This window comes from Danio aesculapii, chromosome 10, assembly GCF_903798145.1.
Source record: "Danio aesculapii chromosome 10, fDanAes4.1, whole genome shotgun sequence".
Lineage (NCBI taxonomy): Eukaryota > Metazoa > Chordata > Actinopteri > Cypriniformes > Danionidae > Danio > Danio aesculapii.
In genome coordinates, this window is record NC_079444.1 from 19,939,294 (window position 1) to 19,965,836 (window position 26,543).

General features: G+C 34.9%; 1 protein-coding gene across 1 annotated transcript in view; it reads left to right on the top strand.

The window, feature by feature from the left end:
- Positions 1–26,543, top strand: part of slc5a1 (solute carrier family 5 member 1) — a 30,886-nt gene that overhangs the window by 3,196 nt on the left and 1,147 nt on the right. Inside the window, exons 3-14 of the mRNA XM_056467146.1 lie at positions 1,172–1,276; positions 2,551–2,610; positions 2,729–2,833; positions 4,872–4,977; positions 8,730–8,810; positions 8,894–9,105; positions 13,070–13,205; positions 13,804–13,911; positions 15,860–16,010; positions 16,102–16,270; positions 18,214–18,429; positions 22,188–22,293. Of these exons, the coding sequence (XP_056323121.1) occupies positions 1,172–1,276; positions 2,551–2,610; positions 2,729–2,833; positions 4,872–4,977; positions 8,730–8,810; positions 8,894–9,105; positions 13,070–13,205; positions 13,804–13,911; positions 15,860–16,010; positions 16,102–16,270; positions 18,214–18,429; positions 22,188–22,293 (1,555 nt within the window). The remainder of the gene's footprint in view (positions 1–1,171; positions 1,277–2,550; positions 2,611–2,728; positions 2,834–4,871; positions 4,978–8,729; positions 8,811–8,893; positions 9,106–13,069; positions 13,206–13,803; positions 13,912–15,859; positions 16,011–16,101; positions 16,271–18,213; positions 18,430–22,187; positions 22,294–26,543) is intronic.

Consider the following 26,543-nt stretch of genomic DNA (forward strand, 5'->3'; position numbering starts at 1 on the left):
TCTTACACTTTAGTAACCGTTCTGACGTGCACATATGTAGTGGATGAGGGATTTGTTTTTTTGTTGAACTTAAAGGAACACTTCGTCCCAACATTCTGCCATCAATTATTCACACTCCAACTTTTTCCACACCTGCTTGAGTTTATTTCCTTCGTTGAACACAAAAGAAGCTATTCTGAATTCGAAGAATGTTGAAAGCCGGTAGCTATATGAATACTAATACTAAGGAAATCAATAACTGCTGGTTTCCAACATTTTTCAAAGTATCTTATTTTGCGGTCAATGGAAAGATACTGAAAGGCTTGGAACTGTTTGAGTGTGAGTTAGTTTTTTGAGTGATTTAATAATTAAGGTGACCAGTTCCTCAATTGAGCTCTGTTTATAGTTTCTTTTTCTGAAATAAAAATCCTAATTGCTTATCTCTAGTCATGCAAAAATAGTCTAATCTTTGGTAGCCAGTCATATCAGAGATTTGAAGGAACAAAATTAGCATGTATGGGTCATGCTTAAGTTGATGAAGGTGGGAGCTGTGTCAATGTATAAGAGCACTGCGTATGACAAGCTGTCTAATCATTTAATCTATAAAACTAACATCTATTTTTCATGCTTGGACTTATTTAGTGATTAATATATTCTCCAACAAGTACTTATTCATCACCTGCTAGTGCTTCTTCTTTAACTACTTGTGTCTTTTCAAACTATTAAAATTGTATATTCATATTAGATACTAGTACTTTATCCATCATGTATTATTATTTATTTGATACAAGAACTTATTTATCAGACACTAATGCTTATTAGAGTTATTAGGCCCTTTTAAAAATACTTAAACTTATTCATTAGATAGTGTACATGGATTTTACAAGAAAAAGACTGTAAAATGCTATTGTGAAAATCTGTTGACTGGTTAATGGCAAGTTTTCTTTTCTAAATTCAGTGAATAGCCATTAATTGACATTCTCATCATTTCCTGCACGACACTTTACATATTATGTCTTTTTTTTCTTTTTAGTTGTTCAGTTTATCCAGAAACATGTTGTATACTGTATGTAGTACATGATGTTAATAATATGCTACTATTAATGGTATAGATATATAATACTATTAATAGTAAATATATTAAATAAATAAATATGGTAAATACAATTTTCTCTTTTTTTTTCTTGTGTAGATTGGAGCCTCTCTCTTCGCGAGTAACATCGGAAGTGGTCATTTTGTGGGAATTGCAGGAACTGGAGCTGCTGCTGGAATCGCCATCGGAGGATTTGAATGGAATGTATGTTTGAAAAGTCTAAATAATATTCAAATATGGCATGATTTTATGACTATGGTCATTAAAAGGAAAAAATGTTATTAAAATAATACATGTAGCTGAAAGCTTAAGAGTGTTATTTTTAATAATATTTATTTACATACTGTTACATTGTTCATTGATATTTAAATGAGCTTCTATTTTAATGCTTTATAGTATAATTTTTCAATTTAATTGTATTTGAATTGTATTTTTATATTTACTTAATAGTCAGTGTGTTTGTATTCTGGGAAGCATCATTATTTAAAAATATATTACAATATTACATTATAAGTTTTGAATGTTTTTGAGCATTTAGCTCTTTTTAGTAATAAAAATATAGAAAAATATTTAGAAAATTCAAATGACATTGATATTGGTATTGGTATAGATAATTACAAAATAATATATAATGGATACATTGATAAAACTGCATGAAGTTTCTGTATCTCTTCTGTACTCTGATTATGTCACGGTTATTAATAGTTATTTTTAAAATGTTTGTTTAGGTTTCTTTTTTTATTTATTTACTACAACTGTAACCTAATTTACTTTATTTAGTAATATGCATGTTTTATTTCAGTTGGTTGGCTGATGCAACATTTCTCATTCATGTTTATATATTTTTAGTTTACCAAAAATATATTCAGTTGAATTCAGAATTATTAGCCCCCCTGCTTATTTTAATTCCAATTTCTGTTTAACGGAGAGAAGATTTTTTCAACACATTTCTAAACATAATAGATAACTATCTACATAATACATAACTCATCTATAATAACCGATTTATTTTATCTTTGCCATGATGACAGTAAATAATATTTGACTAGATATTTTTCAAGACACTTCTATACAGCTTAAAGTGACATTTAAAGGCGTAACTAGGTTAATTAGGTTAACTAGGCAGGTTAGCATAATTAGGCAAGTTATTGTATAATGATGGTTTGTTCTGTAGATTATCGAAAAAAATATAGCTTAAAGGGGCTAATAATTTTGACCTTAAATGGTGTTTAAAAAATAAAAAACTGCTTTTATTCTAGCCGAAATAAAACAAATAAGTCTTTCTCCAGAAGAAAAAATATTATCAGACATACTGTGAAAATTTCCTTGGTCTGTTAAACATTATTTCGAAAAAATAAAAAAATTAGGGGGGCTAATAATTCTGACTTCTACTGTATATATTTTAATTTTAATAGTAACAACACTCTCAGGAATATATGTAGAAAATCTCAAAGCTGTTTTCCATGTTCTTTCCTCAGGCTCTGGTTGTTGTGATTATTCTGGGATGGCTCTTCGTGCCCATCTACATAAAGGCTGGGGTATGATTACATTCCTCCTTCCTCTCCAACAAGCACCACTGAGCAACTCTTTCAAATACTGCAAAGTCTGTATGTCAGCAATATGATGATTATGATCCTCTGCTCACGTTATCTTTAGGTTGTGACCATGCCAGAATACCTGAAGAAGAGATTTGGTGGCCAGCGAATTCGCATCTACCTCTCTGTGCTGTCACTGTGTCTCTACGTTTTTACCAAAATCTCGGTGAGTCCAAAATCTGTGTCAAGATATACAGCAAAGTACCAAGACATTTATCAAACATGCGTATACAAAAATCCACTCCTACATGCATAAATTAATGTTTGACATGGTAGAAATTCGGTTCCACATCTAGATATCACATACTAGTAGATATTTATTAGGCGCTAGTATTTTTTTTAGACATTTGTAATTATTACTAGTAGCATATTATTCTTCTCATACTATTTGACTGCTGTTTTTTTGTCTCATCCTTATTTAAAACTAGTTTGAAAGCCCGTATTTCAATTGGAAGATTGTATTTCAATTAATGGGGCACATGAGGTAACTACATGAGGGTAGGTTCTGAGAGTAGTTTTACCCTGGAATATGCAATGACTATGATAAAGTACATGCGAAACAGGATTGTTAGATAAAGTGCCACCAATAAACATGTTCTTGCTGATTAAGTGTAAATAGCTAATCAATAAAGTACTAAATATCAGGTGGTAGATTTTATGGGTGCTAGTATTTGAAACAAAATATGTTGCACTAGCTAATGAGCAACTATTTTTATATAAAAACACATAGTACTACTGATTAACTGATATCTTAATGGCAGATCCCTATACTGTACATTGTAAAACACAACGGTCAACTTTATCAAATGAAGTGAGTGTAGTTAACTCAAAATTTACTGAAAGTTAATTCTACTCATTTGAAAAGAGTTTTGAACTCAGTGTTGAAGGTAATTAGCTTATTAAATACCTCATTACTTTAATTTCAATGGAGTAAGTTTACAGCACTCGTATAGATTCGTTTTTTAACTCAAATATTTGTTGCCATCAGTTTCCTCAAACGGTTTGAGTTGCCTTAACTTATTGGGTTTTACAGTACTCAGTTGGTTTGAGTTCTCTTCATTTATTGGGCTTTACTGTGCTCAAATTGCTTTGTTTACTCAAATGGATTAAGTTCACAGTACTCATTAGGATTAGTTTTTGAACTTAAATGGTTTGTCGCAATCGGTTTCCTCAAATGGTTTGAATTACCTTAACGTTTTGGGTTTTAAAGTGTAGAAGTCAATGGAAAATATTGGTTTTTAGTAAAAATAGAATCGTTACTAGTTGATTAACGAAATAAATAATAGATTGTAATGAATCGCAACTACTACATAACAAATTAGTACTAAAATCTAGCAGCTAAGGTTTATTTAATTAATAAATATCAGTATTTGATGATAAGAGTTAGTATGTAATAATGATTAAGAACTAGCATGTACTAAAGAATAAGCAGTTGATGTATAATTTTCATTATTTATGTAGATTTTGATGTATATGAAATAAATACTAATGCAGATGAAGTTATTATCGTTATGTATGTAGGTTTTGATGAAGTTTTGTATGAAATAAACACAAATGGAAACAATATTCCATTAAAGTTAGTGATCTGTTTTGATTTCATAGTGAATCAGTTTGAAGAACAAATATTAGTTGTATTTATGCTCTGATTAATGTATTTTTACTTAAAATCAGCATTTTCGCACTTGTCTATTCAAAGGATAGTTCACTCAAAATGAAATGTTGGTCATTTACTCATTTTTCACTTGTTCCAATAGCTGTTTCAGTTCTATTCTCTGTTGAGATAGTTTGAAGAATGTTATAGCCATTGAAATTCATCATATTTTTTTTTTTACTATGGATGTAAACGTAAACCATTTCCAACATTCTTCAAAAAGGTTTGGAACCACTTGAGGGTTAATAAACAGCACGTAAATTTATATTTTGGGTGAACTACAACTTTGTAGTGATATTAAAGGAAAGATGAGCATGAACTTTCTAACAGTATCATCATATGTTTCTGTTTGCTCAGCCTCTGCATTTATTCAGTTTGCTAATCATGTTTACATCAAGTCTACACTTGATGCTTGAATTGGTGGGGATTTCCACGTGGAAATGCCCTTTATTGCCTTTTACGGGGTTGAGATGTCAAAGATAAGGGCTTGTTTTGAAATGGACAGTTCAAACAGTTGTATCACAGCATGTTTTTTTCCGTTTTTACCTGTCAGGCGGACATGTTTGCAGGAGCCATTTTCATCAACCAGGCTCTGGGACTGAACATTTACCTGGCTGTGGTAATTCTGCTGCTGATTACAGCTCTTTACACAGTAACAGGTCTGTTGATATAAATACTGTGTTCTTTACAATGACACATTGCACTGTACGGTTAAACATCCTATGGATCTCACAGGTTGTCTCACATGTATCTTAACAGTCTGGTAAAAACCTATGGAAGTCTGTTTTATCCACTAAAAAAATATATAGATTGCACATCATGAGACATTATCTCACAATTCAAACTTTAATTCTGCCATACCTAAATTGCAGTTAACTTTAAAGCTATTGTTTCCAGGATTAAAACAAATGTTTTAATCCTGGAAATGGGTAGTTTGCAACTTTTATCTCACAATTAAGATTTTTTTCTTGCAATTTCAAGTTTTACAAATAAAATTTAAATGGCAATAATGAAATCAGTTGCAATAATGAAATCAGTTGCAATAATGATCTCAGACTGCCAGTATTGTGAGATAGGGAGTACTCACACTAGGCTATTAGAACCATGCCTGGGCATGTTTGACCCCCATTTCCCGGCTCATTTGACAAGTGCAAGTGCTCCGTACCGTGCCTGGGTGTGGTTCAGTTGGCCAGTCCTGGCCTGGTTGGAAGAGGTGTGCCAGAGCGTGGTTCAGTTGGCTCAGGCGCGGTACGCTTGTAGTGTGAGTGCAAAGCGCACCTGAGCACGAAACTGAAGACGTGACATTATTTTTAATCGACAGTGTCATATGGATTTATTAATCATTCGTACATTTTAATTAACACAAACTGTCATAGTTTAATAAAGATGCAAACCCCTCACTACACATCAGCTGCACCTTTAGCAAACTTCCTAATACGTGCAGCACGAGTACTTTTATGATCATTTATGAGCGTCAAAAGTGGTGGATCTGTTCAGCAAAATATTTGACTGCTTGTCACTGCATCCCAAACAATGACGTAAGCATGCTCCGGCTAAAAGGTCAAATTCAGTGTAAGTGCAGTCATCAGGTGAGAGGGGAGGGGGGACAAGCACACTCTGGCATGGTTCAAGGCAACCGCACCTAATGTGAGTACACCCTTAATTTTTGGTAGGTAATTAAGTCACAAAGGTGAAATATAAATATAGTTTCTGTCATTTCTCATTATTTATTATTTTATAAATAATTGCTAATGGTAACCCTTTACATTAGTGTGTGTTTATTGTTTTGTATTTTTTTTAAAAGAGCATGTCGAAACCTCAAATTCTTCATAAAATCCTCATAACTCCTTCTTGAACCAAGTGTCTTACACAGATTGCTTCTTTGCAATGCCAAAAAAAATTTTTTTCTTTAAATAGCAGAACATCTCAGCTCATAGGCAATACACTGTGCATAGCACTTAATAGCTTTTTATTGATATAATTTCAGATTTTGGCAAATAGCGCAAAACTATAATACATTTTTCACAACCTTTTAGCTACAGAAAACACAACGCAATGGTAAAACGTGTTTAACATTTGCTTTAGCCTAATTCTGGTACAATGTCAACAATATAATGAAACATTCAAGTGTCTGATCATATATAATATAAAGTGATGATATCAGAATTTCATAATAAGTGATAACAGTATTTAATTATTTTAAATATGATGATCAAAACATAAAACATAATGCTTCATACTATATATAAAGTGCAATAATCGTTATACCCACACTCTCAGCTTTTAGATTTATGTTTTTTCTAAATCAGGGAAAAATAGATAAAATTAAATAATTAAATTTTGATGGTCCCTATTGCACATTTTGTTGACTAAAAGTTGCATTGGAACTACAGGCCACTTAATTCTTATTTGAGTATTAGAAGACTGCCTGCTTAATATCTGTTGATACTGCTCCTTCAACAGACATTTAACTGACTATAAGAAACTTTTTCAAGTACATGTCAACTTGCACTAACCCCAACCTAACAGTCTACTTATAATCTAATGACAATTAGTTGGCATGTAGATGCAATGTAACTTAAATTGAACAAAATGTGTTAAAGGGACCATCAAAATAAAGTGACACCAGATTTTTACATGGAAGTTTATACTACAGTCTATAATCAGGTCTCTCTTGTAAAAGAGATTTTAAATCTCAATGAGACTTCCTGGTTAAATAACAGAAAAATAAATACAAACAACAGAGAGTAAAGTCCATGAAGTGGGATGCTCCTTTTAGCATGCCGTGGGTGTGTGTGTTATGGGTAATTGCCCATTCTCACAATGGATGATAAGCCTGTGCATGGCAAACTTCTGTCATCCCCGTGGTCTGTTGTGTAATATGTTTATATCATGAGCAAAGCAGCCCAACAATAAATTGCAAGGGATCAGAAATGATCCCAGCAGCTGTAAATGTTTACACGAGCAGTGGATGAGAATGCTTTATGGTCCTGTGACATACTAAACTGCATTTGCTAAGGCTTCAGAAGCCTAACCTGAATGGCAAGGATATAAATACAGTGTTGCCTTGCAAACAATTGTTAAATAAAAAGTGTGTCATTTGACCAGACATGCATGACTGTGTGGTAAATAATAATTGTCTGAAAAGATCATATAATTTGAAATGTTATGACAAGGCAAGGTTATGAAAAACTAGTTAGTACACTTTAGCATACTTTTTCTGTAAGTTACTTATTATGAAAATAAAGCACTTAAGTGATGAAAAAATGCAGCAAGCAGTGCTAAAAAGTGTGAACTGAGTGTAATTTTAAAAAGTGCATTAAAAAAAATGTGTAGAAACTATTTTTACTTAGTAACTTATAACATTTAACTAGTAATTTTCACAAATAATCAAGAGAAATGCCAAGTAATATATTAAACTATATGCAAAGAAATGAAGTAGAGAGACTAACATTGTATTTTCTAATCCAACAGTTCAATCATCTTAAAAATGACAACTTATATTGGTATTTTGTATTTAAATTTTGGTTATTTATATCTAGTGTGCTTCAAAACAATGATATAACTCACGTTTAGAAGGAACGGTGTAAGCATTCAAAACTTTCAATATCTCACTTCTGACAATATGGATCAATAATTTTGATCACGTCACTGTAGAGCTTCTCATCAGATTTTCTGTCCAAATGAATGCTCCCTAAAAATGCACTCTGAAGTAACTCGCCTCCTATAGTTGACACTAAAGAAACTGCTCAAATCTGTCACTTGCACAAGTAACTAAGTGTTCATGAAGTGTTCACCAAAACACTAATACTGTACGTACATATCATCATGTAATGTAAATGTAATGTGTATGTATATAGCGCATTTATTGTGTATGGCCATACACCCAAAGCGCTTCGCAATCATGAAAGGGTCTCTCCACACCACCACCAGTATGCAGCATCCATCTGGATGATGCGACGGCAGCCACAGGACAACGGCGCCAGTGCACTCACCACTCACCAGCAATTGGTGTCCTATCATCAAATCATTGATCCATATTGGCAGAAGTGAGATACTGCAACTTTTGAATGCCTATATATTCTAAATGCAAGGTTTGCTGATATTTCAGAGCACAGTAGATTATAGATAAACCTAATGTACATTTTTAAGAGCTTTACAATCCCTTGGTTGATTTTTTTTTTTTTTAATAATTATTTTTTGGGGGTTTTCACCTTTAATTGATAGGACAGTAGAGAGTATTGACAGGAAAGTGTGGAGCAGAGAGAGGGGAAGGATCAGCATAGGACCACAAGGTGGGAATTGAACTCGGGTCACCGTGAGCACTGGAGTGCATGTGTCGACGCACTAACCACTACACCACTGGCGCCGACCCTCGGTTGATTTTTAATGAAATGCTTTTCTTCCACAGGTGGTTTAGCTGCTGTCATCTACACAGACACACTGCAGACCATCATCATGGTGGTGGGATCGTTCATCCTCATGGGTTTTGGTACGTTCATTCACTTACTGTAGGTGCACATGAAAATCTTTTATCTTCTGTTACTTATTTCAACATCTTTGGCTTTCTTGCAGCATTTAATAAGGTTGGAGGCTATGAGAACTTTAAGGACAGCTATATGACGGCCATCCCATCAGTAATCAGTCCAAACATCAGTGAATCTTGCTACACTCCTCGTGCAGATTCATTCCACATCTTCAGAGACCCCATTAATGGAGATCTGCCCTGGCCTGGACTCCTCTTTGGTCTTACAATCCAGGCCGGCTGGTACTGGTGCACTGACCAGGTACTGATTCATTTCTTATGGTTACTTTCTCATAGTTTTATACTGTCATAAACATTTTTGGACATGAGAAGGAGTAAGAGGTTTACAGATCCTACACATGCTAAGGCACAGACATTCACCCTGGTTCACTTCCATTCAAAAATTTACCTATAGAAAAGGATTGGTTTTCTCATATTTGACATCATTTATGCTCACCAAGGCTGCTTTTATTTGGTAAAGAGAATCCATCCATCCATCCATGAAACATTAAAACTTGTTAGGGTTAGGGTTAGGGTTAGCATATCCTACAATGTTAGCATGTTCATTTATGTAAAGTTCTTGCTAGCAACAAGTTAAACATGCAGGAAATGTGCTTATTCAGGTTAAAAAGGACATTTTGCATATTACTAGCATAGCATTGGCCATTTTGTTTTTATACAATATAGCTTACAATGGATAGAATATTTGTAAAAAAAAAAAAAAAATTACAAACACAAAACACACCTGATGCAAATCCTTTGCTCTACATTATAAGCAAACCCTGCTGTATTTTTCTTGTAATTTATCAAATAAAGGTACACCACAATCTTGTGCCGACTGATGTCGTAACCTGATGTCATACATCTTATCAAATCGTAAGCAGAAACAAACCAAGAAGACATCATTAGTAACATATCTATTCCCACTACTAATGTTATCTAATTTGAGCATGTTTGGGGCTGCACGGTGGCGCAGTGGTCAGCACGTTCGGCTCACAGCAAGAAAGGTGCCGTTTCGAGCCTCGGCTGGGTCAGTTGCTGTTTTTGTGTGGAGTTTGCATGTTCTCCCTGTGTTTGCGTGGGTTTCCTCCGGGTGCTCCAAAGACATGCCGTACAGGTGAATTGGGTAGGCTAAATTGTCCGTATGTGTGCGAGTGAGTGTGTATGGCTGTTTCCCAGTGATGGGTTGCAGCTGGAAGGGCATGCGCTGCGTAAAACATATGCTGGATAAGTTGGTGGTTCATTCCGCTGTGGCAACCCCGGATTAATAAAGGGACTAAGCTGAAAAGAAAATGAATGAATGAATGTGAGCATGTTATCCATGCTAGCAACTTGTTAGCCATATGCTAAAGCATTTTAGTAACATGTTAGCTCATTAAACAGGAATTGTGTCCGCCCAAAAAAGAAATAACAAAAAATTGTTACGTATACTACCTGACAAAAGTCTTGTCGTTGATCCCAGTTGTAAGAGTAACAAATAATAACTTGATTTCTAGTTGATCACTTGGAAAAGTGGCAGAAGGTAGATTTTTCAGATGAATCATCTATTGAACTGCATCCAAATCATCACAAATACTGCAGAAGACCTATTGGAGCCCACATGGACCCAACATTCTCACAGAAATCAGTCAAGTTTGGTGAAGGAAAAACATGGTTTGGGGTTGCATTCAGTATGGGGCAAGCGAGAGATCTGCAGAGTGGATGGCAACATCAACAGCCTGAGACAGCCTATCAAGACATTTGTGCTGCCCATTACATTACAAACCAAAGAGAAGGGCAAACTCTTCAGCAGGATTGTGCTCCTTCTCAAACTTCAGCCTCCACATCAAAGTTCCTGAAAGCAAAGAATTGGCCAGCCCAATCACCATACATGAACATTATTGAGTATGTCTGGGGTAAGATAGAGAAGGAGGCATTGAAGATGAATCCAAAGAATCTTGGTGAACTCTGGGAGTCCTGCAAGAACGCTTTCTTTGCCATTCCAGATGACTTTATTAATAAGTTATTATTGTTTGGATGCAGTCCTCCAAGCTCATGGGAGTCATACACAATATTAATTCTTTTTCCACTGCACCATGACTTTATATTCTATACTGTCCATTTTTTCTGTTAAGTGACAAGACTTTTGTCTAAGCAAATTCAGACCTTACTGTCCTAATTAAACAGTTGAAAATCAAGGCATGATCATATTTCATTTTGGTTAAAAAAACAATCTAGAGGCCTTTGCCTTTCATATAAGCCACTTCTGATACCAAATGATCAACTAGAAGTCAAGTTATTATTTGTTGTTCCTAAAACTTGGATAGGCAACAACACTTTTGTCAGGTAGTGTAAAGTAACCGAAAGAAATTTCTTGAAAAAATCTTTAATTTTAAAAACAAATTAGGAAGCAAAATATTTTCTAAACATGGATAATAGTTTCTTATCAAATAAATGCAGCCTTGGTGAGCAGAAGACACAGCTATCAATAAGTTCAACAAATCTCCTCTGTGTCCACTTCAGGACCACAAAGCACACTTTTATCTGCAGTTTCTCAGGATGAACAGTGTGCGTCTTGTTTTAGTCTGAGTGAGTCTAAGCTTAAACAGATGTGCCTTTAGTTAGACCCCTGATTAATGGCCACTAAATAAGATAAGATACACAGACAGCTGTAGATATACATTCACAATGGTTTAGTTTGTTCAACAACCCATTAATAAGACTTAGCTTATCTATTCCAGACTGCCATGTTTGCTTCCTCTGGTTTGGTAATTAGGTGATTTAGATTATATATAGCAAAAACGATCAAAATTAAAGTTTCAAGACATTTGAGACACTTAAAAAGATGTAGAGGCATTTACCGTATAGACATTTTTGGTGATGAGAAGGTTCTGGGAACTTTATTGTTCAAAAGTTTAAAAACATTGCATTTTTTTTGGTTTGTACTATGGCACTGTAAAGGAAAATTAAGTCTAGCATTAAAAGTTTATTGTAGTTCTTGATGTACTGCTGCTTTATTTGTGTCGATTTTTATTTCTCTGTACAGTAGCATTTACAGATCAGTTACTTGTGTTGAAGAATGGCGAAGGATGGTGTGTTTAAATCAACTATTTATATGACTCCATTGTAATTAATCTGACTCCATTAAAGTTGTTATCATCATTGAAAAAGAGAAAGAATCTCAATGCCTTCAAGCAGGCAAAATTGTTCATTAAGTTACATGTTTAAATATACAGACAGTAGAATGAAATAAACTAACATACTGTATAGAGAAACATAGCTGTAACATATGAACTGCTGTATAACAAAGACAGTCAAACTGGCTTTGTTAGCATATGAGGCCATTCTCCCAGATCAACAGTAATCTTTCTTTTCTATAACCTGAACAAAGAATTTTCAAACATGAGTGAAAACCAACAGCCAAAACCAGCTGAACATGAAAACAATGTTGAGGAGATAAAGTGGGGGAGAAGTACATTAACATAGTCTCCTCAGGCCATGACTCAACAATAGTAAATAGATTGTATATTGAAATACATCAATGCGTCTGTTGATTTCATCACTACAATGCTGGAGTCATAAACTGTCAAATGACACCAAACATGACAAAGTTATATGAAAGAAGATCACGAGCAGATGAATTGTGTATGGTGAAAGGCACATGGTTATTGTAAGAGCAAATAGCAGAGGTGTGTATTGGAGCTGTGATGAACTCTGCCACGCCAGGAGGACCCATCCCGTGCTTGGAATGTCTCTGTAGTCCTGAAACGCTGAGAAAAATGCACATAAATGTATTTTCTTATTATATTTGTTTATTTATTCATTTATTTACTGCATGGTCTGCATGGCAAAGTTTTTAAAATGCTCATAGAAACATAAACAATCACAGTAAATCAGTGGCAGTTGCCGTAGACTACATTTTGTGTGATCTTGAGGACACCAACATGTGCTTCATCAGGAAGCCAATGGAGATTTACTGCTCTGAAATATTTGTGAAGAGGTAGCTAACACATGCTACTATGAGCTATTAGTTATGCCTGTGTTATTTATATGCACAGACAATCTCTCTCTCAAAGATTGCCTCCGCGACATGACTTTAAAATTCTTTAATGCAAGGCGGCCCTTTGATTATCCCTTACACATTTATTATTATTATTATTATTATTATTATTATTATTATTATTATTATTATTATTACAGTCTACAGTAATGGATTGCGAGCACTGATGTTGTTCTGTTTGTTTCAGGTGATTGTTCAACGTTGTCTTTCTGCGAAGAACCTCTCTCATGTCAAGGCTGGCTGTATTTTGTGTGGTTACCTCAAGCTGCTGCCCATGTTCCTCATGGTCTTCCCTGGCATGATCAGCAGAGTGCTGTACCCAAGTCAGTAACACCACCAACACTCACAGAAAATATGCTAACTGAATCTTGAAGAATTTTATGCAAATAGTTTAAACTAGCCTGGTTTGGTTAGTCTCATTGAACTGGACTTTAGAAAAAAGTATTAAAATAAGTGAAGCTGAAATAGTAGAATTTCTAAAGCTAAAACAAGTTGAAATTAAATAGTAAATATAAATAAAACCGATAAAAGCAAAAATAGCACATATTTCTGTTGATATTTAAAACAAAATATATATTTTTATCAATATTGTACTTTTAATGTTATCAATATTGTACTTTAAAAGTAGTAATAATAATCCATATTATGTTTTAATATCTAAATAATAATTGTAATTTTAATTGTAATTTTGTGTTGACATTTCAGAGTGGTTCCGAATCCACCTCCGAAAAAATAATGAATCATTAAATCAATCAATAAAGTAATCAGTCTATTGATGGCAAAAGGAAATGTGAATTAAGTGATGAATTCTGTCAGTCCAAAAGTAATAAGTATGCATTAGATGGTTAGCAAACTATCAGTGAATCTAACAGTGTGTATTCTAATACTAATACTGTGTGTGTGTTGTGTTGTTTGTGTTAGATGAAATTGCCTGTGTGGATCCGGATGAGTGTAAAGCCGTCTGTGGAGCCGAAGTAGGCTGCACTAACATCGCTTATCCCAAACTCGTGGTGGACCTGATGCCAAACGGTAAACAACATGCTGACATGTCTCTTTCTGGTTTTACAGCACATGTAAGTTTTGCACTTTTGATTTGGGCTCTGGGTTTGTCACACTTGAACAGTTTGTGCCTGTAGATACTGTATGCTGTTTTCTCAAAATGAGTTTCTTTCTCATGCACTAAGGCATAAATCAGACCAAACTTCACAGATTTATTCATTTCTCTATTCTGAAGGTTTTTACTTAGGGATTTGTTCATATATGTAGTTTGGCTGATTATAAACATTTCCTTCTGCCAAATAGTGTGAATATATACAGTTGCAGTCAGAATTATTAGCCCCGCTTTGAATTTTTTTCTTTTTTAAATATTTCTCAAATGATGTTTGACAGAGCAAGGAAATTTTCACAGTATGTCTGGTAATGTTTTTTCTTCTGGAGAAAGTCTTATTTGTTTTATTTTGGCTAGAATAAAAGCAGTTTTAAATTTTTTAAAAACCATTTTATGGTCAAAATTTTTAGCCCCTTTAAGCTAAATTTTTTTCGATAGTCTACAGAACAAACCATCGTTATACAATAACTTGCCTAATTACCCTAACCTGTCTAGGTAACCTAATTAACCTAGTTAAGCCTTGAAATGTCTCTTAAAGCTGTATAGAAGTGTCTTGAAAGATATATATTCAAATATTATTTACTGTCATCATGGCAAAGATAAAATAAATCAGTTATTAGAAATGAGTTATGAAAACTATTTTGTTTAGAAATGTGTTGAAAAAATCTTCTCTCCATTAAACAGAAATTGGGGGAAAAAATAAACAGGGGGGCTAATAACTCTGACTTCATATATTCATATATATATATTTTATTCTCTCTTTTTGTTGTCAACACGTATGGAGTGATGAATATTATATTATTCCCAAAATACCCTCAGTAAAAACCTCTAAAATATCAAAAGAAAACATGACCTTTGAACATGACCTCATCTAATGTTTACAATTTTGTATACAAATAACAGGGTTTGAATGAGTGCTGGAAATCTTAGAAAAGGCTTAAATTGTAATCTAATGATTTCAAGGATTGAAAAGTGCTTAGATTTTGGATGAATTGCTTGAAACTGCTTGCAAATGACATTGTGTTACTTTCATAATAATTGATTTTACTAAAATTATGTATATTAATTAAATATTTCAATAAAATGTACCTTAATGAAGAGAGCGTAGGCAAACATGCCATTTAATAATTAGAATTCTGGTGATCAAGGTGGCATTTATTAAATGTAAATTATTGTTAAATACTTATTTATTAAATATTTATTTATTACTTACTGTATGTAGTTGCAAATGAAATTGTTACCCCATTCATAATTGCTTTTATTACTATTACCATTAATAATAATAATAATAATAATAATAATAATAATAACAATAATCATAATTAATATTAGAGTGATTTCTGAAGGATCATGTGACACTGATGACTGAAATCTTCATCTTTAAAATCACTGGACTAAATGATTAAATTAAATTCTAAACTACTTTTGGACAGTTATTGTATAGTGCAATAACATTTCAGAATTTTACCATTTGTACTTTATTTTTGATGAAATAAATGCAGCTTTGGTGAGCAGGAGAAGCTTATTTTAAAACATTTAAAAATCCTACTGACCCCAAACTTTTGACCGGCAGTGTATGTAGTTATGTAATTAGCTAAACTTGTAAAGTGCTAGAAAAGTCTGAAAATGCCTCTAGAAAGTGCTTAAAAAGTGCTTAAATGTGACTTGAGAAAAGGTGTAAGAACCATGAAATTAGCACACATTGAATTAAAGAGACCTCATTTGCATATTTAAATATTATATTCTAAAATGTTTATACATCTTAAAGTAATCAGTCAGCTAGGAAAGTGTGCTGCATTAATAAGCATTAGTGTACCCCATTAACCTGAAGTGTCTTGTTTAACTGAAGTCTGTGTGTATTTTGTGCAGGTCTCCGAGGGCTGATGTTGTCCGTCATGTTAGCTTCACTCATGAGTTCACTCACCTCCATCTTCAACAGCGCCAGCACACTCTTCACCATGGACATCTACACCAAGATCAGGCCCAAAGCCAAGGAGAAGGAGCTGATGATTGCTGGCAGGTGTGTTTGTGGGCTGGACGCTGGTTTTCTGACCTGAACAGACTTTGTGAGATGTTTATGCATGTGTGTGTGTGTGTGTGTGTGTGTGCAGGTTGTTTATGCTGCTGTTGATCGGCATCAGTATCGCATGGATCCCCATCGTTCAGACGGCTCAAAGCGGTCAGCTCTTCGACTACATTCAGTCCATCACCAGCTATCTGGCTCCACCAATCGCCGCCGTCTTTGCACTCGCCATTTTCTGCAAGAGAGTCAATGAACCTGTGAGTCAAAATCATACATTTACAGTTTAAATCAGGGGTCACCAAACTTGTTCTTGGAGGGCCGGTGTCCTGCAGATTTTAGCTCCAGCCCTAATCAAACACTCCTGAACAAGCTAATCAAGGTCTTACTAGGTATACTTGAAACATCCAGGCAGGTGTGTTGAGGCAAGTTGAAGCTAAACCCCGCAGGGACACCGGCCCTCCAGGACCGAGATTGGTGACCCTTGGTTTATATATACAGCTGTGGAATAAATAAAGACCCCACTTGACAGTTTTCAGTTTCACTGAGTGTTCTGGATTTATTAGTTGTGGGCTTAAGTAAATTGTTAATATTTGTTTTATTTGAAAAAGTTCTGATAATATTTGTAGCAAATTTCAATTTTTCAGAAAATGACTGGTGAGAATAAATGCTTTTATTTCTTGTGATTGAACATAATATAGAGTTCTTAGTCATTGTTATTAATCATGTTTTATATTGTGTATTGAAGAGTACAAATGCAAAAATAACATGGTTTATGGAAATTACTAAAAATAGTATTTATATGCTTTTGGCAGTGAAGTCTTACATACACTTACCGGCCACTGTATTAGGTACACTTTTCCAACTGCTCGTTAACGCAAATTTCTAATCAGCCAATCTCATGGCAACAACTCAATGCACAGATGAGCTGCTGCAGTTCAAACTGAGCATCAGAATGGGGAGAAAGGTGTTTTACATGACTTTGAATGTGGCATGGTTGTTGGTGGTCGACGGGCTGGACTGAGTATTTCATAAACTGCTGATCTACTGGGATTTTCACACACAACCATCTCTAGGGTTTACAGAGAATGGTCTGAAAAAGCAAAAATAACCAGTGAGCAGCAGTTCTGTGGGCACAAATGCCTTGTTGATGCCAGAGGTCAGAGGAGAATGGCCAGACTAGTTTGAACTGATAAAAAAGGCAACAGTAACTCAAATAACCACTTGTTACAACTGAGGTATGCAGAAGAGCATCTCTGAAAGCACAACATGTTGAACCTTGAGGCTTGAGTCTCGATTTCTGCTGCAACATTAGGAGGGTATGGTCAGAATTTGATGTCAACAACATGAAAGCATAGATCCATCCTGCCTTGTATCAACGGTTCAGGCTAGTGGTGGCGGTGTAATGGGTTTATTAGTACCAATTGAGCATTGTGTCAACGCCACAGCCTACCTACAGTAAGTATTGTTGCTGAGCATTTCCATCCCTTTATGACCACAGTGCACCCATCTTCTGATGGCTACTTCCAGCAGGATAATGCACCATGTCATAAAGCGCAAATCATCTCAGTCTTGTTACTTGAACATGACAATGAGTTTACTGTACTCAAATGGCCTCCACAATCCCCAGATCTCAATCCAATAGAGCACCTTTGGGATGTGGTAGAACAGGAGATTCGCATCATGGACAAATCTGCAGCAACTGCGTGATTCTATCATGTCAATATGGACTAAATCTCAGAGGAATATTTTCAGTACCTTGTTGAATCTAAACCATGAAGGATTAAGGCAGTTCTGAAGGCAAACCTGGTACTAGTAAGGTGTACCTAATAAAGTGTCTATCACAAGTATATCACAAGTATTTGTGTACTGTAGGTTTGTGTTAAAAACAATTGACAAAGTCTTCTCTACAAATGTATATTTATCTTTTATAAATGTTAAAAGCATTGTAATAAATATATAATTTTAAAGTCTTGTTAAATGTATAAAAGGTGATTCATTTCTCACAAAGTCATTTTCAATGTGTGTGGTAAATGTGGATTCTTTTACTTTTGGATATTACATACAACAAAATATAAAAATGAGAAAACAAACTTACCATGAATTCACCTTAGTTTTATTTTATTTTATTTTTTTCACAAAATCTAAATTCACTGTTAATTATGTTATGCCCATTGACACATATTGTTGCTCTTCCTTGCAGGGTGCTTTCTATGGGTTGTGTATTGGTCTGCTGGTGGGTCTGGCACGTATGATAACAGAGTTTGCCTACGGCACAGGCAGCTGCGTGAAACCCAGTAACTGTCCCACGATCATCTGCGGTGTCCACTACCTCTACTTTGCCCTCATCCTTTTCGGCCTGTCCTGCATATTGATCCTGTCCATCTCACTCATGACAAAACCCATTGAAGACAAACATGTAAGCTCTTCTTATGACGAATCTCAACATACTGAGCACACACAAACGTTTCTGAACATTACACATCAAAGTAAAGGCATTTCATTTAAAATTCAGCCAATTTAAATGTACATTTGAGGATTTTTCAACAGTCTTCATTAAAGTGTTATATACCATAGTGTTATAACATTTAACATGGTTTAATATCTATCTGCTGCAAAAAGCGTAACATCTAAATAACAGTTGCTAAAATATAAAATGAAGCATACAGCATTACTTGACATTTTTTAACTCAGATGATTTTACCATCACTATCACCATCTGAGCACACAGACTCAATACTGTACATTCTGACTCATACTGTATTCACCATCTCAGCCATATTCTCAAACTAACATTTACAATAATGTCAGAATTTACATTTTGATCACTGTAAACGTATTCATCAGGTCCACCAACTGAGAGTAACACTTATACAGTATTAGATAGAGTCGTAAAGCCATTCAAGCCATTTCAGCTTAATGCTATTATGATTTACTCTATGTACAGTGATGTACAAGTATTTGATCACCCTGTGATTTTTCAATATCTCCTACTTAGAAATCATAGAGGTCTAGAATTTTCAGTATAGGTGCATTTTCACTGTGAAAGACAGAATCTAAAAATAAAAATCCAGAATTCACATTGTGTGATTTTTTTTTTTTTTTTACAATTTATTTGTTAATTACTGTGTCAAATAAGTATTTAATCACTTGAGTCAAAAATGTTTAATATTTGGTACAGAAACCTTTGTTAACAATTACAGGAAGGTTTTCCTTCTTATGTCAAGGCCTGTCTGAAGTTTGCCAGGGACCATCTAGATGATCCAGAGGAGTCATGGGAGAAAGTCCTGTGAACGTAGTAATATACAATTAAATTGTTTAAAAAATCCTACAATGTGAATTCTAGATTTTTATTTTTAGATTCTGTCTTTTAAGTGAAAATGCACCTATGGTGAAAATTCTAGACCTCTCCATGATTTCTAAGTAGGAGATATTGAAAAATTACAGGGTGATCAAATACTTATTAACCTCACTGTATGTGATAATTGTGTGTAAAAAACATTTTGTATCATTTTGTAACCAATTTTACACAGGAATAAAGGTTAATGGCACATGTTGAAAAAACAAACACTTTTACATACAGTACAGTTGAAGTCAGAATTATTAGCCCCCTTTTGATTTTTTTTCTTTTTTAAATATTTCCCAAATGATGTTTAACAGAGCAAAGACATTTTCACAGTATGTCTGATAATATTTTTTCTTCTAGAGAAAGTCTTATTTGTTTTTTTTCGGCTGGAATAAAAGCAGTTTTAAAAAAATTTTTAAACCATTTTACATTTACATTTAGTCATTTAGCAGACGCTTTTATCCAAAGCGACTTACAAATGAGGACAAGGAAGCAATTTACACAACTATAAGAGCAGCAGTGAACAAGTGCTATAGACAAGTTTCAGGTGTGTTAAGTCTAAGAAGCAAAGCATTAGTAATTTTTTTTTTTTTTTTTTTTTTTTTTTTTGAGAGAGAGAGAGGGAGCACAGTTAGTGGTATAGCCAGAGAGGCAGTTAAGATTAGGAAGGAAAGTGGAGATTAAACAGTTGAGTTTTTAGTCGTTTCTTGAAGACAGCAAGTGACTCTGCTGTTCTGATGTAGTTAGGGAGTTCATTCCACCAACTGGGCAGATTGAATGTGAGAGTTCGGGAAAGTGATTTCTTCCCTCTTCGGGATGGAACAAAGAGGCGACGTTCATTCACAGAACGCAAGTTTCTGGAGGGTACATATATCTGCAGAAGTGAGAGCGGATACGAAGGAGCAAAGCCAGAGGTCGCTTTGTAAGCAAACATCAGAGCTCTGAATTTGATGCGAGCAGCTACTGGCAGCCAGTGCAAACGGGTGAGTAGCGGAGTGACATGTGCTCTTTTGGGTTCATCAAAGACCACTCGTGCTGCTGCATTCTGAAGCAGCTGAAGAGGTTTGATAGAATTAGCTGGAAGCCCGGCTAGTAGAGAGTTGCAATAGTCCAGTTTGGAGAGAACAAGAGCTTGAACAATGAGTTGAGCTGTATGTTCAGATGTTCAGGGTCGGACCTTTCTGATGTTATAGAGTGCGAATCTGCAAGATCGAGCAGTTCTAGAAATGTGGTCAGAGAAGTTCAGTTGGTCATCAATCGTTACTCCAAGGCTTTTTACCATTTTGGATGCAGTAATGGTTGCTCCATCCATCTGGATTGAAAAGTTATGGTGTAGAGTCGGGATGGCAGAAACTTCAAGCATTTCCGTTTTCGCGAGGTTAAGCTGAAGATGATGATCTTTCATCCAGTGTGAAATGTCTGACAGGCAGGCTGAAATGCGAGCTGGAACCGAGGGATCATCAGGGTGAAAAGAGAGGTATAGCTGGGTATCATCAGCATAGCAGTGGTAGGAAAAACCATGTTTCTGGATGACTGTTCCTAAAGATGCCGTGTAGATAGAGAAGAGAAGTGGCCCAAGAACAGGGTCAAAAATTTTAAGGTCAAAATTATTAGCCCCTTTAAGCGATATATTTTTTGACAGTCTACAGAACAAACTATTATGTTTAGAAATGTGTTGAAAAAAATCTTCTCTCCATTAAACAGAAATTGGAGAAAATAATTAGAATAATTCTGACTTCAGCTGTACATCGGATCTCTAGTGACCCTTTTGGAAAAGTCATTCAAAACAGATATTCTTTATTTTTTTCTTGTTGTGCTGATTGTAATAAACAGATTAAGGAATAGTAAAAAGGCTGATGTCTAACTTAAAAAATAAAATAAATAAGAATGAGGGTGTTGAATGACTAAGATATGTGTTTCTATTGCAAAGTATTTCTATTCTATTGTTGAAGGTATGTTTAACCGTTGTAAAAAAACAAACAAAAAACAACATAGTACTACCTCACAAGTATAGAGTCAATCTAGGCTTCAATCAACGCTCATTTTGATTTGGTTTGTCAGTCAACCGTGAGTTTGCGATGCTGTTTTTTTTTTTTTTTTGCACTTCACATTTCTGTGCGTATCACTTTCTGACCCTGATTTGACAATGAATGCTGTAAAGTTTAAAAAAAAATCCATCAAAAACGTGTAAAGGTCAAGTGACCATCAGGAAGAACGCAGCATCTCATTTCTCACAGGATGCGTTCTCTGTTCTCGCCGTCTCCCGAGTTCAATATTCTGAGGTGACCTGGCAAGACCAGTCTCCAAAAGAGCGCGAGTCCGTTCTCTGTGTTCTTGGAATTGAGAAACAGCCTCGCACAAAGAAATTTAGTCATGAATCCCTGTCATAAATATAATCGAGATTAAGTAAAATACCTGAATCCTTTGTTTTTTGGGGGACTGTTTAAATCGTCAAACAGTAAAACTCGCAAATCAAAATGAGCATTGCAATTTACTTGAGAGGTTTTGTTAAGCCAATACTGGAAAAAATATTTAGTAAATATATGATTTTTTTTTTAATTGCACATATTTAATTTTTGTTTGAACTACTTGATTTTTATTTCTAGTTTTTAATTTTTATTTGCAAAATTCCTTTTTATTTCAAGTTTCAATTTCAACTCAATTTTCCCTTTGCGATTTTTTGAGATTTGCATTATTTTTTACATTATTTTTCACAGTTTTTTGCTCAATATTTTATTTTGTTTGCAAAACTTTCATTTTGCAAGTATATATTGCCCTAGATTGTCTCCATATACAAGCCCCTTATTCTACATCCACTTGCTGTTTTTCAGCTCTACAGGCTGTGCTGGAGTTTGAGGAACAACACAGAGGAGAGGATTGACCTGGAGGCAGACGACTGGACTGAAGACCAGGACTCCAACTCTATGGAAACAGATGGTACTGTACATCTGCACCATCCATCTGATCGAGTGACATACTCACTGACTTCAGATAACACTCGCCATTTATGTGGGCAATTTGCATCACACGGCTCAGTAAACAAACTGAGGGTGTGCCGTCTGATGCGGAGGCTAGGTTATGACCATGATAAGCTGATTATGTTGTTGTTTTGGAAGAAAGTAAAGATGTTGATCTTCATTAGTGTACACATTAGCTTTAAATAACTAAACTCAGGCTAACACTGTGAGATTTTCACCACAGGCCCATTGGAAATATGTGCTTAGACCTGTATTTATGTTAAGCCACAAAAAAAGGATACTTAAACATATAATTAAATGCAGTTTCTAGATAAAATATACAAACTTACACTAATGATACTTACAGGGACACATTACTGACAAAATAAAGGCACAAAACCAAATGAACTCCACAAAACAAGTTGATTGTGGTAGCATCTCACAGTAAGATGGTTGCTGGTTCGAGTCCTACTGTAGCTGGGCCAGGAGACTTTTTTATATGGAGTTTGCATGTTGCTTCGGTTTCCCCCACAGTCCAAAGACATGCAGTATAGGTGAATTGGGTAAACAAAATTGGCCGTAGTATATGAGTGTGTGCGTGAATGAATAATTGTATCGGTGTTTCCAAGTACTGGGTTGTGGCTAGAAGAGCATCCGTCGCATAAAACATATGCCAGAGTAATTGTCGGTTCATTCTGCTTTGGCGATTGCTGAAAAATTAGGGAATAAGCCGAAGGAGAGTGAGTGCGAACTTGGCTGTGTCTATGACTTCACCTGTCTATCTCCATTCAGACAACTATTTGGAAGTGGTGAGATTGCTCTGTCACTCACTTTGTATGGAGTTGTACTTGTGATGCAGAGTGCTCAGGTTTGAGTACGGTAAAGCAAGGTTTCATAAAAGACATGTAAAATCAAGCAATGTAAATTCAAGGTAAAACTTTGTGGTTGTAATGCACACATTTTTTAATGTTTGCTTTTGAAAACACTATTAGGTTTATGGAAAGGTTTAGGTCAGTCGTTCACTAGGTGATCTATACAAAAAGCCCCACCTTCTTATGAACACGCACAACAAGGTTGTGTATCTGATATGCTGGTGTATAGGAGATATGATAGTGGTGTAAAGTAATAAATTACAAATACTGAAATGACTGTGATTGAGTAGTTTTTCTCAGGAATTGTAATTTACTAAGTAGTTTTAAAAATGTGTACTTTCACTTTCCATTGTGTACATTTTTAGTGCTGTGTTGGTACTTTTACTCCACTACGTTCCTTCAACATGCAGTCACTACTTGGGGGTTTAGAAAAATCCGTCCTGTGATTCCTGTCCAATTAAATTATACATAGAAGATAAATTGCGTCATAATGAACTACCTCAAGACATGGGCGATTTATAATTGCAGCAGACTATTTGGAAGCGTTAAAAGTGTCAAAGAAGATGTCCAAAATCTTTACATGCATTGACTCAGATGACGAATGTTTACTGTATGATGACCAAAATGGCCTTAAACACCCAGCAGGCACAAGATGTCAACATGATGTTAGATTGACGTTGTACCTCAATGTCGTGGGGACACGTGTTTAAAAAAAAAAAATCGGTTTGACGTCAGAACTCAACATCCTAACTAAAACAACCAAATATCAGCGTCCAATGATGTTACAGCTTGACATTGTGTGCATGTTTCTGATATGGCGTCTATCAGATGTTGGATTTTGGTTGCCATACCTGATGAATAAATGTCAGTATTTGACATCTATATGATGTTGGTTTAAGGTGTTGGCTCGACATTGGAACCTAAAATCAACCAAATATCAACATCATTTGACATCATTATTGGTGATCAAAAAACGTTGTTCTTAGAAGTTGGCTAGACATTGAATTTTGGTCAACTGACATCACGACCTAAATCTAACCTAATATTACGTCTTATGACTTTGTGTGCCAACTAGGCAATAACTAAATGCACTACAGAATGTTACGTTTACACACATCCACAAATTACATGTAAATCAGCTTTTTACAGCGTAATACTCACTACTCACTACTCTTGAGTACTTTAAAAAGGGCTACTTTTCACTCATACTTTGAGTAATATTTACAACAGATACTTTTACTCCACTTGCAACTAAATTTTTAAGCAAGTAATGGTACTTTTACTTAAGTATGATTTTTCAGTACTCTTTCCAGCACTGCTGATATGTATAACAAAACCAGTGTTGGGTAAGTTACTTAAAAAAATTAATAGATTACAAATTACTGACTACTACTGGACAATTGTAATCTAAATACATTACTAATTACTTCATATAAAAGTAATCAGATTACTAATTACTTTACTTTGAAGTTACTTTTAAAACATATAAAATGTATCTATAAAAATACAAAATTAACTGCAGCTCTTTCAGTAATTTAATATTCACTGAAAAACATTGCAATGGCTTGATCACAGCAGCTTGACATATTCAAACGACTTCTCTCATCATTCACTTGGACCAAACCGGTTTTGTCTTTTTTTTGTTTAGTTTTTTAGCATAAAAGAGATTTAGAAGAAAACTGGATAACAGTAACCATTGACATCCATCGTATGCAAACACACTGCAGTGTTTGGGTGTTCTGTGTTTGTCTAAGGCAATTAGTCTCCCGAAATGTGTATATTGCAAAGTATGAAGCTGATCGGTCAGTTCTTGTCACGTGACTTGCGGTTTTCTACTGGTGCGCCTGGAAAATGCAAACGCACGCAATATGCGCTACAAATATGCGCGCAAGCCATGCACCTCCGTTGGAAATAACGAACTTGCGTGCGCAAAAGACACAATATGTGCACGGTCCCATAAACAGCTACGCTTCTCTTCACATTCAGAAGATACCTTCACTCTCGATTAGCACACAAATCCAATTTAGCTTGTTTAGTTGGACCGCCGTGTTTTTTGGGTGCCGGTGTCCTCCTTAGTTATGAGTGTTGTCATACAATGCTTTCTATTCAAGTGCTCTAACAAGTTGCAGGTCGAGTTAAAAGCAGTCACAAGTTCTTTAGAGACTGGATATAGACTGCATTTCACAACTATTTTTTTGTTTATTTGCGCTCAATGAAATCAAAGTAATATCTCTATTTCCACTTGAAGAAGCAACCACTCTTAACAGCAGCCATTTCAACTCGTGTTCTCCAGCTATTTAAAAGCGCATACTGATTACCTGACGTTGCGTTGAAAAATGTGATTTAAAAGAAGCATTTATTTCTTTTAAAAACTATATTTGTAACGCAAGTAACGTAATTACATTAACTTTAGGAACAGTTAGACTTTTATAGCATCTGGAACCCCTTTCTACTCTTTTGCAACCAAGTGGACCTGACAGCAGAATAGACCTTAAATAAAACACCAAGGTTAAACAGTGAATTTCATTTTGATATTGTATGTCAATATTTATACTCTATATTTACCCCCTTTTTATTTTTTTATTAATTATAATTTTTTTTTTCACTTTTTTTTTTATTATTTATTTTTACATTTTCTTACTGTTATTATCATTTTAAAGTTTTGTATGTTATCCTTGAGTTGTTTAGTCGTAATGTGAGGCTCAGATGTTTAAATGTCTCGTTTTAATGTTGAGAAAAACCCAATAAATAAAAAAGGAAAAAAAAAAAAAAACTTTAGTATCAGTTATCAAATTACACAAATTTAAAATATAATTTGTTACATTACTGCTTTCCCCAAAAATGTAATTAGAATACAGTAACGCGTTACTGTAGAACGCATTACACCCAACTCTGAACAAAGCATACCCAAAGTAATGCAATTCAGATTTAAAAAATCTAGACAGCACCCTCTAGTGGAGTTGTCATCTGAAACGTGCAGCGAAATGTAAGCTGAAGCATGTATTTCCAATGAGCCTGGGTTGGAAATTTTGGCCAAAATTTGAAGCGCCTACAGATTCCTACTGTATAATTCTAGGCTAAAATCTATAGTCTTTGATCACTGAAACCAACATGTTCACAGACAACTGATTAATGGTTGTCCTGATCATATTCTTCCTATGAGGAAATTGTGGCAGTGTCAGAAGATGCAGTGTGTTTTCAGCTACAATGACCTTTAAATCAGAACCACTGCGAGCGCCAGTCCTGATGACGCAATCATTGTGATAACTTCAAACCAGTGCAGAGAAAATGCTGAGAGAAGACATATGGACAGTACAGCAAGAACAGACACTAGTTGAACGTTCACCCCAAACCACCC